At 36.7% G+C, this 13567-nt stretch overlaps 1 protein-coding gene across 1 annotated transcript in view; it reads left to right on the top strand.

Moving 5' to 3' along the window:
• LOC148941993 (transducin beta-like protein 3) overlaps positions 1–13567 on the top strand; it is a 132707-nt gene that overhangs the window by 24547 nt on the left and 94593 nt on the right. Inside the window, exons 3-5 of the mRNA XM_089103775.1 lie at positions 2087–2279; positions 4219–4373; positions 11874–12064. Coding sequence (XP_088959901.1) covers positions 2087–2279; positions 4219–4373; positions 11874–12064 — 539 coding nt within the window. The remainder of the gene's footprint in view (positions 1–2086; positions 2280–4218; positions 4374–11873; positions 12065–13567) is intronic.

Raw genomic sequence — 13567 nt, forward strand, 5'->3', positions numbered from 1 at the left:
TGAAATTAAAAATTATATACAAGGGGGTTAGTATAAGTATAGAAGAAGATGAATATGGTTTAAACCCAATTTATAATAGTTTAATTAAAAAAAACGGTTTAAAACTATAAATACTTCTAAACGTAAGGATAATCAAGAAATTCTGCATATTCAACTTCATACAAGTTTGAATTTAAAATATCAAGATAAAATAAACTCTGGAAGAAGTCAACGAGCTAAAATCGAAAGATAGATTTAACTTATTAAATAATATAATTTCTTGACTTTTAGCTTTATTTTGATTATTTTAACCTAGGTCATACTTACGAATTAGAGTAAAAAGGCTGTTTCATTTTCATTTCATTTTAGAGTCCTATTCAGAAGATTGATTCAGATATACATGTAGAATAGTATATAACAGACTTTCTGGCTTGTGCCTTGTTTTGTTATGTGATTAAATAAAGAAAAGTTTTTCTTTAACTGAAAGTAAGGAACAACATTAAAACTTAAAACGAACATAAATTATTCCGTATATGAAAGGGGCTGCCCCTCCTCAGCGCCTTGCTCTTTACGCTAAAGTTTTTTGTTTAAAAAAAAATAGATTTGTGAGAAAGAGTCAAACTTTAGCGTAAGAACGAGGCGTTGAGGAGGGGAGAGCCCCTTTCATATGCAGAATAATTTCTGTTCGTTTTAAGTTTGAATGTGGCTCTTTACTTTCAGTTTAAGAGAACTTGTTTTTTTTATTTAACTTCTGAACGTTTTTGAATTACTGCAAGTTTTGATTTTGGCTCACTGTACATGAATAATTAAAATAAAATTTGTACATTGAATTTACTTTTTTTGGTTAAATGGCTTTCTCGAAAGTTGTTTGATTTTATTTACGAACGTTTTTATTAGTAATAAATATACGTAACTTACGAATTCACTTACGTAACGAACTTTTATATTCGTATGATTTTATTACGTGTATTAGAGGGTTCGACCCCTAGTCAATACCTCGCTCTTTGCGCTATAGTTAGAATTTTTTTTCCGATTCTTTAAGAATGACCCCTTAATCATGAAGACCGTTAATTTGAATGAATAGCTCCTATGAAATTACTAAAAAAAACTTTAGCGTAAAGAGCGAGGTATGGACTAGGAGCGAGCCCAATCATTTACGTGATAGTTTCTGTTCGTTTTAAGTTTTGATGTTGAAAAGTTTCCAGTTGAAAAGTTTTTCAGTTGAAAACTTGTTTTTTTTTTAAATTCTGATCGTTTTTTAAAACTAATGCTGGGAAATCCGGCACCTCCTTCATAGCAATGTCCTTTCCCCCATGAAAACTCTCTCCGTGGAAAGATCCTCCCACGTAACCTCCGATCCCTCCCCCCCCCCTACCAGGAAAAATCCTCCCTGAAAACGTCTGTATGCTTCCCAATAACCGATACTATATGTAAACAGTCGGCAAAGTTCACAACTTGCATCCCTTTCCCCCGGGAGCTTTGGGGGGATTAAGTCATCCTCAAAGACATAGTTATTATAGTTTTCGACCATGTTGAACAAAATGGCTATCTCAAAATTTTGATGGGGTGACTTTGGGGAAAAAATGAGCGTGGGAAGGGGCCTAGTTGCCCTCCATTTTTTTTGGTCACTTAAAAAAGGAACTAGAAAAGGGCACTATAACTTTTAATTTTTGTTCGAATGAGCCCCCCCGCTATATTCTAGGACCACTGGGTCGATACTATCACCCCTGAAAAAAAAAAAAAAAAACACGCATCCATGATGTTTCTTCTGTCAAAAAAATACAAAATTCCACATTTTTGCAGATAGGAGCTTGAAACCTCTATAGTAGGGTTCTCTGATACGCTGAATCTAATGGTGTGATTTTCATTAAGGTTTTATCACTTTTAAGGGGGTTTTTATGACTCATTAAGGTTTTATGGCTTTCCCCTTTTTTTCGAAAATAAGGCAAATTTTCTATATATATTTATTCACGTTGATAAAGGCTTCCGAATATGAAATGGAAATTTTTGGACTTTTAGCATGAATTTTGCATTAAAAAGGTTTTTTTTCTCAGTCTTAAGAATCTTACTCTTTGCTAATAGATTTTCGTTTCAAATTGTATTCTAGTGTACAAATGACGGTGAATTTGTCCTTTATCAATATGGTGACTGTGTTGCTGTTACCAAGTGGGGACTGAGCAGCATTGAACGAAAATTGGTCATTGAAGGTGATGCAGTATTAACTTTTGAAGTTGGGCCAGATGGTAATACTGCTGTTACAGCACATAGATCTGGCCTACTCAGGCAGTGGTCATTGAGAGGTAATAATTCATCTCATTTCCTTTTATTCAATGTTTAATTATAAAGAAAAAAAATATCAAATATTGATTAACCGACAAAAAAAGTTCCTGCCAAAAAAAAAGTTAAATATTCAATGAAATAAAACAGTAATAACATAGGTTTGAAAAGGTAAAAACAAAGTGAAAAGTGAAGTCAAACGAAAGAAGAGAGAAACAAAAAAAAAAGTTTGCATAAGAACGAAGCTTTAGTACAGCACTTTAAACAAGAATTGTGCTTTGTATTATCCTCTTTTATTCGCGCTATGAAAAGAAATTTCCTCTATACGTTTTTGCATAATGTTTAATATAAATTAATGTGACCGGAAAAGGTTTTAGGAAGATAAAAAAAAAAAATCCAGAAATGAAAGAAATTAAATTCACCAATAAATATTTTAGCCGTTGTAAACATCTGAATTTTGTATTCTAGTCTTCACTACAAAGTGTAAGCTTAAGGATATAAAAAATATGGAATACCGAAATAAAAAGTAAAAAAAAAAAAAATAAGATAAAATATTCAGCTTAAGGCACAATATTCAGCTTTATAAGAAATAAAGAAATCTAGAAAAAATGTTCAACTTAAGGCAACCTTTTAAGGACTGAGAACATATAGTAATTCTGAGATACCAATTTAAAACATATAAAACAGATACAAATAAAAACATAGTTATACAGAGATACAAATAAAAACATAGTGGAGATTAGTTAGAATCTTGTATCTAAAAAGTCATCTCTGCGTGTTTAATTTCTAGTTGATTGATTGGTTGAAGGATTAGTTTGGGTTATTTTTCCTTGATTGAAGGGTATGAACTGTTCGTTCTTCAAGTAAGTTCTAGTTATTAAGTTTTGTCAAAGAGGCTGAACTTTTAAAATTTGGTAAAAAAGATTGTCCAAATAGTCCAGGTGGAAATATCCATTTCAATGTGCTATATTTAGTGAGTTGTCGCCTTGTCACTTAGTTTAAGGCTATGGAAAATTTGAAGCTAAGTATAGAAGTGAAAAACATTTACATTTTTCCAACCTAAAGTTATTACTGTTTTCCTCATGTATGGAATGTTTGCGTTGTAATTCTACCACTACTGAAAACTTACTGCAGCACTAAGCCGCCCGAGACCAACACAGCCACGTACGCTTCTTTTCCGCCCCAATCTATTCAAAGCCTCCCCCTTACACCCTCCCACGAAGTTCCAATTTCCCTTAAATCTTTCCTTATAACTTCCTCCCACTTCATTCGGCGTTGATTTTAACACAGAAACTTGTTTTAATCTGACTTTAGGAGACCTTAAACATAGCTCAATGTATTTCAGCCGTATACAACTCGTTTTCTTAGCGCTAATTCGTTGTAATTATCAATTAAGCTTAATCAACATAAGACTCGTACCTGTACATAAAAGTGTGACGGGGAAGAGGTGGAGGGACCTCCCTCCCCCCAATATTGACCCTCAAGGTATTATATCTGGATAAATTAGGGCATAAGCATGCAAATTTTTTGTGCTGGCCACCTGATCCTTTGAAAGGTTTTCCCCTCTGGACTTAGGCCATAGGCACCTATAATTAGAATATTCCCTAATGTTTTGACTAATGCTAAACAAGATAACACAACTTGGGGAAAGGTTTAAAAGTTCCCTTTATTCACTATCAACAAAGATTGTAAGACTATTTACTAAATTTTTATATTTTACAAGACATAATAAGACAAAAGATTTTTTTTTACTAAAGAAAAAACTACTCTAAAAAGTTTTAAATCACTTTAACATCTGTCTTTTGCCACATAAATTGCTATTGAGAATTATTTTAAAGATGGTGATTAAAAAAAGGACTAATATGGATTAATACACATGGTGACGCTGAACTAGAATATTGTCCATTACTTGTAAGCTATTCGATTTTTATCTACTAATTAGCTTATTCTTTTATCCAATAGATGGCGTTTTAACAAGAACTTGGAAATCATTACACACTGGCCCAATCGTTTTGCTGGCGTTTGATAGCACTACGACACTTGTAGCTAGCACTGCATCAGATTCGATAATCAAAGTATGGGACATTGTGAAGCAATACTGCACACACAGCCTTAAGGTAATACTAATATTTTCATTGCTTTTACTGTTAATCCAGTGCCAAGCTATCTGTGGAAAAGAAAAAAAAAGATGTCGTTTAGATAGAATGCTGTAGTAGCTGCCACTTTTCTTGATTTTCAAGCCTTTATATTTTCCTTGTTGTTCAAGCCAAGGGACAGAAAGTTTCCTTTGTAGGGGTTTCGGATAAGGCGGTTCTAATGGTGTACTTTTTGTTTTGATGTGACTCTATTTTTAGGAGTTACGGGTTATTATATTTCTTAACATTGGACGTGATCGTCTATTACTAGATTGCTAGCTACCGCTGCAACCCGGAGAAAGAAATACGTAACGAGGAAGAATAACATGGCTGTTGTTCCTTAATGCAGAAGCAAAATGTTATGAAGCAATGACAGTTTTTGTGAAGATAGTTACTAGAATGCATCACTGAAGCTTGCTGCTGACTATACAGCTGACGTATTTGCTTAGCTTTTATTTTAGTTAGGTCCCCATTGTAAAGTCCTCATTTCTACAAAATTATGAATTTTTATGTACAAGAGATATAAATAACCTAAGTGGACTTTTACACCTGAATATATTTTATGTAACATAAAATATACGTATAGGCCGTCAAAAGTTTGTCGAGGATCATAAGATTGTTCTATTGGGGGAGAGGCGGATGGGCTGATAAATGAAGTTTTCATTCAGGAGCAAATATTAGGCCTAAATATAATTCCTTTTCGGCCAATTCTGCGTAGATGAGATGGACTGATCTTAGAGACGAGAGGAGGGTTGAGGCTTAACCTTAAGGAGGGTAGAACATGCACCATAAATCGAATTCGAACGGTGAGTTTTAACAATAGTGAAACAAACGGTGGCCGTCAGTTATCTTTACTTGTTCTGTTGTTTTAGAGAATACTTGAGGTAGGTAGATAGGATTCAAACACAACAATGTTTCATGGAGGGTAAAAGTGGATTTAGGCACTCAATTGGATTGCTCAGTAATTTAGGTTTAAACAGTGTTGTTTCTTAAGTGGTATTTTGTCATAAGTAATTATTTAGAATGTCATTTTTATTTTTTGTTTTTCTTCTATTTTACGAATCTAATAGACTTTCGAGGATCCAAAAAATTTATTTTTTATGCATTTTTTATAGTGAATTCTATTCATAGAAAATTCACGGAGACTAAATATAATATGGGCTATGCCTATGACCATTAAGGGATGGGAGGTGGTAAAGTAAAGGGATGAACTCTTAGGGGGGATAGAACCATGATTTTGGAATATTTTAGAAGTTGTTTTCAGAATATTGTAGTTTCCTTCTGGAAGGACTAACCACTAAACTAGTAGCTTGAAAAGTTAAAAAATACAACAAGTGCTGTGCTCATCTTCTAGACTAGCTAGCAGAACAATAGGAACAGGCCTAGGCTAATAATAAGTTACAATAGCCTATATTTTACTGGCTTGCTGGTTAGTTCAAGCAAACACTTTTATTTTATCAATAACCAACATGGATATATCTAGAGAATAGCAGCTCTTCAGAAGGAGACATGCTAGAACACAAAAGAGATACATTGAGGTCCAAAGATATCAGATATCATTTAGAGGTCCAAAAAATATCACAACAATAACGATGCTTAACTGTTTCTTACTGGAAATGTATTAGTTTTTTTTTCACATTTTTATAAATAATTAGCAAATTAGGCTTTTCTAAATGAGCTCTTGTTTTGAACACCTAGCATAATCCTCACTTTAAAAAAAAACGTAGATAATTACAAGACAGCAAAATACCTCTAATGATGTTCGAATAATCGTGGCAGATACGCTTGATTAATCCATCAGTAATACAATAATTGCACAAAAGTTCAATCCTTTGCCGAAAGGTAAACTAGTTTTTCTGAGTTGGGGAGGGTAAATGGCTTTTTATGCTGATTCCAAACATATAAAATTCATTAAGTTTAATGTTACCCATCAAAAGCTATGAGCGTGAGAAAAAAGTGGGAAACAACCCCGAAATTCAAGCAATCTTAATGAAAACCTCACCATAAGATTCAGAATGTGAGAGTCATTCTGTAGAGGTTTCAAGTTCCTATCTACAAAAATGTGGAATTTTGTATTTCTTTCAAGAAGAGCGATCACGGATGCGGGTTTATTTGTTTTGTCCTTGTTTGGTTTCTTTCAAGGGTGATCGTATCCAACCAATGGTCCTAGAAGATTGAGAGAGGGATCATTCAAGCAGAAATTAAAATTTCTAATGCTATTTTAAGTGAACAAACAGATTAAAAAGCAAATAACCCGCCTCCTACGTCCCTTTTTTCCCAAGGATCTCCGATCAAAATTTTGAGATAGCCATTTGGTTCAGCACAGTAGAAAAATCCAATAGCTATGTCTCTGGGGATGACGTGATCCACCACAGCTATAGGGGAAAGGGCTGTAAGTAATTAACCCATATAGTATTCGTTTTTGGGAAATATCTCTAAATCTTACGTTGGGGGGGGGGGAGAGAATACCCACGGGAAGAATTTTCCGTGGGGAGGAAAGTTTCTGAGGAGAATTTTCCACAGGAAATTCTTAACGAGGTGGAGGGAGGATTTCCTGTCATTATTTTGAAAACGGTCAAAAATCAAAAACTAGTTTTTTTCACCTGAAAATAAGGAGCAACCTTTAAAACTTAACACGAACAGAATATATTCCGTATATGAGGGAGGTCGCTCTTGCTCAAACCTCGCCTTGCTTTACTCTTAAGTTTGACTTTTTGCCCCAATTCTTTAATAATAACCCCTGAAAAGGGACGGCTTTTGAAAATGAATGAGAAGTATCTTAAAAGAACTTTGAAACTTTAGGGTAAACAGTGAGGATCGAGGAAAATGCAGCCACCTTTATATAATGAGTAATTTATATGAAAATAGAAGTCCAGAGTGAATCGAAACTTTGGTGTTTCGACGTTGCTCTTTTTGAGATTAAGATTAACTTCACCATTTACAGTACCAGTAACTCAGCTTCGCCCAGATGACTTAAGATCTAATATCCCTTGTATCAAAAATAATGAAGTAGTGTGTAAAAAATAATGAAGTAGTAGTAGTAATGAAGGTGAGAAACAAAATGCTTTACGATTCTTTTAGGAAATACTGAATGTACTTACTTACTTGTACTTGTTGCACGTTCAAGCCGCATCCAGACTCATCGTGGCGCCCAGTATATGACGACATGTCTCCTTCCATAGGTTTCGCTCGAAGGTGGCAGGCTCCACCATTTCCAGCCACTGGCGATCCCAGCGATCCCAGACATTTTTTGCTTATATGGTCATCTGGTCTGCGCATTGTGTGGCCAAACCTTCTCGGTCTCCTGTGCTTAACAATGTCAGAGACAAGTGGGCGATCCCCACATCTTCTCCTTACTTCTTCATTCGAGATTCTATCTGAGAGGCGGATGCCCAGGATATAGTGCAGACTTTTATGGTTGCATATATTCAAGCTCAACGCTTCGACTGCTTTAAGTGACTACTTTTCACATCCATAGAGGAGGACAGAGAGAAACATAGCTGTATACACTCGAAGCTTTGTGCATGGCGATGTTTCGCTCCACTTGCAGAGATACTTCCGTAGTTGAAGGAATAAATTCCAGGCTGACGTTATGCGGCTCTGGATTTCTTCTGAAGATTCGCCGGCAGGGTTTACCATCAATCCGAAGTATTTGAATGACTGAAAGTCTTGTGTCTGATTACCATTTAGGGCCAGAGGGTTTTCAGCCATCCAATCTGTTGGCATGAATTTCGTTTTTGGTTGGCTTATTTAGAGACTAGTCGAGAGTGCCTTGACTGCCACGTCATTTATCATAGTTTAGACTTCTGTAACGGATTCAGAAAGCATGTACACATCGTCAGCATAGTCAAGTTCTGTGACGGAGAAGGACGGGCTCACTGCAATGCCTTTATACTTGTCCAGGACCCTGAAGATCCAATCGATGACAAAGTTAAACAAAGTTTGTAAAAGGACACAGTCTTGACGTACACCTTCCTCGATCAGGACAAGATCTGAAAGATCGGCATCGACTGTTAACCGGGCCTTTGTTCCAGCATAGTATGCCTTGAGCAGATTGATGATCTTCTCAGGCACAGCGTCCTCTCTCATTTGTTCCAATACTGCATCACGATGGACCGAATCCAACGTGGTAATGAAGTCTATGAAGATTTGGATTGTTTCCTGCTGGTGTTTAAACCGGTGTTCAAGGATCTGTCGCTGGATAAAAATCTGGTCACAGCAACCCATGCCCGGCCTGAATCCTGCTTGGTTGGGTCGCGTTCGGCTGTTTCTGGTGTCTCTGAATCTATTTAAAAGTATGACTAAGAAGAGCTTGGCAGCATTGGAGATAAGGGATATACCTCGGTAGTTTTTGCAGTCCATTCGATCTTCTTTTTTGAAGATAGGGACAATTATTGAGTTCTTCCAGTTATCTGGGATGTGTTCACTGTCCCAGCCTTTGGTTATTACGCTATGAAGTTCATCTACCGCCACATTGGGGAGAGCTTTTAGTAGCTCGGCAGGAATACTATCTATTCCTGAGTTGTTATGGTTTTTCAAAACTTGGATCACTTTAATTACTCCATACCTGGAGGGTGGGTCCGTACGTACATTTTCATACGCCTTGTTGTGAGGTGAGCTCTGTGGGGCAAGTGATTGTTTTTAATTACTATTGTCTTCTGGTCTCAATAGCTCTTAGAAGTGAACTCGCCATCTTTCGATACGCTCCTCGCTGCTTGTGAGTATTTTCCCATGCTTCGCCTTAAGCGAGGGGATGGTAGTTTGCTTCTTCTTCCCAGTACCTTCTCCAAGTATCTTATAGAGTTTTCGTGTATTGTTCCGTGTTGCGGCTCTTTCCATATCACTGGCAACATTAGACCAGTAGGCTTTTTTGTCAGCTCTTGCCGATTTGTGACATTCTTGTTGTAGCACTTTGTATGTGGGGGACCTTGTTGGTCATTTCTTTTTTCTTGGAAGAGAGTTTGAGTGTCTTTTCTGAGATTCATTTCTTGGTTTTAAGCTTGACAAACCCAAGTATGTTTGAGGCAGCTTCATTGATGTGGTTCTTGAATTTGCTCCATTTCTTCTCAATCTTTATCTTGGGGCACTGATCAGTCGGGGTTGCCTCCTCTGTGTCATCTTGAAGGACAGCGAAGTGGTTTGAGAGTTCAAGGACAAATGCTCCTCAGTACTCATCTACTTTCAGCTTTGACATGTCTATTTTCTGGTTCGGCAGAGTAGTCTTCCTTGAGCTAAGTCTATACTTTAGCCTTGTCTTCAGCAAGAAGTGGTCAGATCCATTTTTCGATCCCGTGGCAGCACCTCTGTGCACTCTCGAGTCCAACACCATGGATTTCCATCGTCGGGATACAAGGAGATAATCTATTTTGGCCTTTACTCTTCCATCGCGGGATTCCCATGTATACATATGACATGGCTTGTGCCCAAACCAGGGGTTAGCCATAGCAAGATTGTTCTGCATTGCGAACAGCAAAAGCCTGTTTCCATTTGTGTACCTGTCTCCGAGAGCGTGCTTGCCGATCGCCTCCTCCGAGTTATTCAGCTTTCAACCGATCCTAGTATTGGAGCTACCTCCAATTAAAAGGGTATATTTCCGTGGAATTTTATCATGGACTGTTTGAAGGTCACTGAAAGACTGGTCTTTTTGCTGTTCAGTGGCACCCTTTATTGGGGCGTAAACGCTCAGTACAGTCAGATTGTTTCTACGGCACTTAATTCTTGCCCGTGCGATTCTCTCAGACACAGGCTCATATTAGATGAGCCCAGTGACTGCTTTGGGGGACAACAGGATACCTACACCTGCTCGGCCAGATCCATCTAATGGTCCCGAGTTATAAAAAGAGACCACCTTCCCAGCCGAGGATTCAAGGGTCAGGATGTTACGTCCATTTAGTCTCGCCTTAGAAACGCACAGAAACAAGGTTATAAAGATAAAATTCATCAGCTACAAAAGCTTGTGTCAATGAACATTTAATCGAGCACAGGTTCCAGCAGCCGATATTCAGGCATTGTCTTCTTAATAGGACGGTAGCTAGCATACTTTTCGACGAGTGCGCCATTTTCGTCGCATCGCATAATACCGGGGATGCCATAGCCAAACTAGCCAAACTTTTCATCATCATATTTGTCATCATCATTGAGCGTTTCTTGGGGATAAGGTACACCACAAGGTCCCCAGTCTTGCGGTCACCCGAAGCGCGTTGGCCATCACCTTGCTCGGTGTGGATCTCAGTGATGTTTACGCCCTTCACCACTTCGAGGTGCGCTAGCGGATTTCCTATGCTGCCTTGGGACGGAGCGTCAAGCCTCATTGCCTGGATGCCCACCACCGCCGTGGAAATTTCCAGGCTTAGCTAGCCCTTTGCTCCCATCTAGAATCAGTAATAGGCTTCAGAAGGGTAAGTACTGAATGGCGTTAAGTATTACCTTTTTCTCAGAGATTTACTAAGTTTCTCAGATCAATGAGTTTTCCCCAATTATGGGCTTCAATATATATTAAAGACTCGCCTAAAACTTTCATTCCAAACCTAACCGGGTAAAGGGGTATAGCCAACAGTGGGATAAGAAAATATAACTCATTTTTATTGCCCAAAGTGTCAAACCAACAACATGAACTTTACTGAACCCTAAGACGAACTTGAACGAATTCTTTACGGACTATATGCATACTAGAACTTAGACGAACTAACTAAAAAACATATATACCCACAAAAAGTCAACTCACCCCTTTCGCGAACCAGAATTGACGCCAACCAATCAAAAGAATGAAATATAAGAGAATTTAAAGTGTGGATGAAATTACTTTATGTATAGGAGAAGCGGGATATTCATTTGAAAATTAGGGCCAGGGGCTCAACACTAATCTTTTGTTCAGCTCCATAACTGTAATATTTCAAAGTATGATTTATTATCATTTTTTGGTTTCTTATGCATGACTAAACTATTAAAAAAGGAAAATGACGGAGGAAATGGTTAGTGCTTCGACTTAAAAAAAAAACCTGCCTTTGTAAAATACTACGAAGTCCAAGTCTAAGTTTCGTCCTCCAGAAATCCCTGTCTTTAGTAATGAACATTTATGGTTGATTAATTCTGCAACTAATTATTCTTACCTTTTTCGTTTTTTTTTCACGTTTTATTTATTTGTCTGTCATTCGTTTGCCATTTTTGTGTCATTTTTCTATCGATTGTACAGCTTGATGAGGAATAATTTTTATTTCTTCAAAAGTCAAACTTGGAAAAAAACTGTTTTTACGCTTAGAAAGACAACAAATAATATTAAAAATGAATTAAAAATCATGCCAGCTTATTACACTGACTGGAAATCACTAAATAGGGAAATTTCAGATTTTTGTTTTCAAAGTTGTGAATAGAAAAAAAAAACGAAAAATAAACTAAACACAAACGGCTGGTGAAATGGCGGATACCTTTTCTCTTTCTAATTTCTCTTGATTTTTTCTTTCTTCTATAATTTAATTTTTGCAGGGATCTGACGGTATCGTATCAGTTATGAGGTTCTATTTTCAAAAAGACCGGCAGTGGCTAGTTGGAGCGTCGAGGGACCTAGTGCTACGAATTTGGGATCTGACATCTTCAACTTTAAAATATGCGCTAGCTGGACACATGAGTACTGTGACTGGAATTGAGTTTACGCCAGATTTTCAAAAAATGATCTCGTGAGTCTCATCCTTATTTAACTAATTTAGTTAAAATAAGATAAATTCTGTAAAAATAAGCCATCTATTTCTTTTTACAAAATTAAAGATCAGTTGCAAAACAAATTGCGTAGGCCCGAAAGATTTTTCCAATCTTTCCCGACATGATATCGAAATCATTTTATTACACTAGAAATCAAAACCACAGAAATCTTAGGCTACTTAATGTAGTTTTTTTTAGAAGCAATGAGACTCCTGAGTGATCTTTGTGGGGGTCTGTACAGCCATCTGTTGCATACGAACTGAAATTTAGTTTTGGCCTAATCGACTCGTCACTATTTCTACAACAGGTAAAACTGTTCTATGAACGAAACTCTCTTATCCAGCTTATTTCACTATTATTGACGGCCAAATAAAAAGTTAAACTGATATAGTTTTAATAAATGGACTATGGAGCGTTTGGAAAGGAACGTATAAGCTTTGATCGCGTTTTTCTCATAATAAGTTTTAGAGCAGTTGGACAATTTTACTTTTTCGAGTTTTTTCCGTTGTTGTGTTCTTGGAAGGAGTCTTATCTCACATAAAACGGCTTCAAAACCAGTTTTGCCGGGCGAAGTTTCATAGAAATAAATAAGTAATGCTAGAAATTGGCTTTTTTTCATTCTGTTTAGGCCTCTTATTCTAACGACAGCATTAGAAAGCTTAAAATGCGCCGACCGAAGTTTTGCCGAAAAATATATATTATATTAGAAAGCTTAATACCAGTGTTGCCGAGCGGAGTTTCATTGAAATAAATAAATAATGCTAGAAATTGGCTTTTTCTTCATTCTGTTTAGGCCTCTTATTGTAACGACAGCATTAGAAAGCTTAAAATGCGCCGACCGAAGTTTTGCCGAAAAATATATATTATATTAGAAAGCTTAATACCAGTGTTGCCGAGCGGAGTTTCATTGAAATAAATAAATAATTCTAGAAATTGGCTTTTTCTTCATTTTGTTTAGGCTTCCTATTGTAACGACAGCATTAGAAAGCTTAAAATGTGCCGACCGAAGTTTTGCCGAGAAAACTATATTATATTAGAAAGCTTAAAACCGGTTTGGCCGAGCGAAGTTTCATTGAAATAAATAAATAATTGGCTTTTTCTTCATTCTGTTTAGGCTTCTTATTGTAACGACAGCATCAGAAAGCTTAAAATGTGCCGACCGAAGTTTTGCCGAGAAAAATATATTATATTAGAAAGCTTAAAACCAGTCTTTCCGAGCGAAGTTTCATTGAAATAAATAAGTATTGCTAGAAATTGGCTTTCTCTTCATTCTGTTTAGGGTTCTTATTGTAACGACAGCATTAGAAAGCTTAAAATGTGCCGACCGAAGTTTTGCCGAGAAAACTTATTATATTAGAAAGCTTAAAACCAGTTTTGCCGAGCAAAATTTCATTGAAATAAATAAACAATGTTAGAAATTGGCTTTTTCTTCATTCTGTTTAGGCTTCTTGTTGTAACGACAGCCTTAGAAAGCTTAAAAT

Source organism: Artemia sp. Qi Xiang Cuo, chromosome 17 (genome assembly GCF_049724085.1).
Source record: "Artemia sp. Qi Xiang Cuo chromosome 17, ASM4972408v1, whole genome shotgun sequence".
Taxonomy (NCBI): domain Eukaryota; kingdom Metazoa; phylum Arthropoda; class Branchiopoda; order Anostraca; family Artemiidae; genus Artemia; species Artemia sp. Qi Xiang Cuo.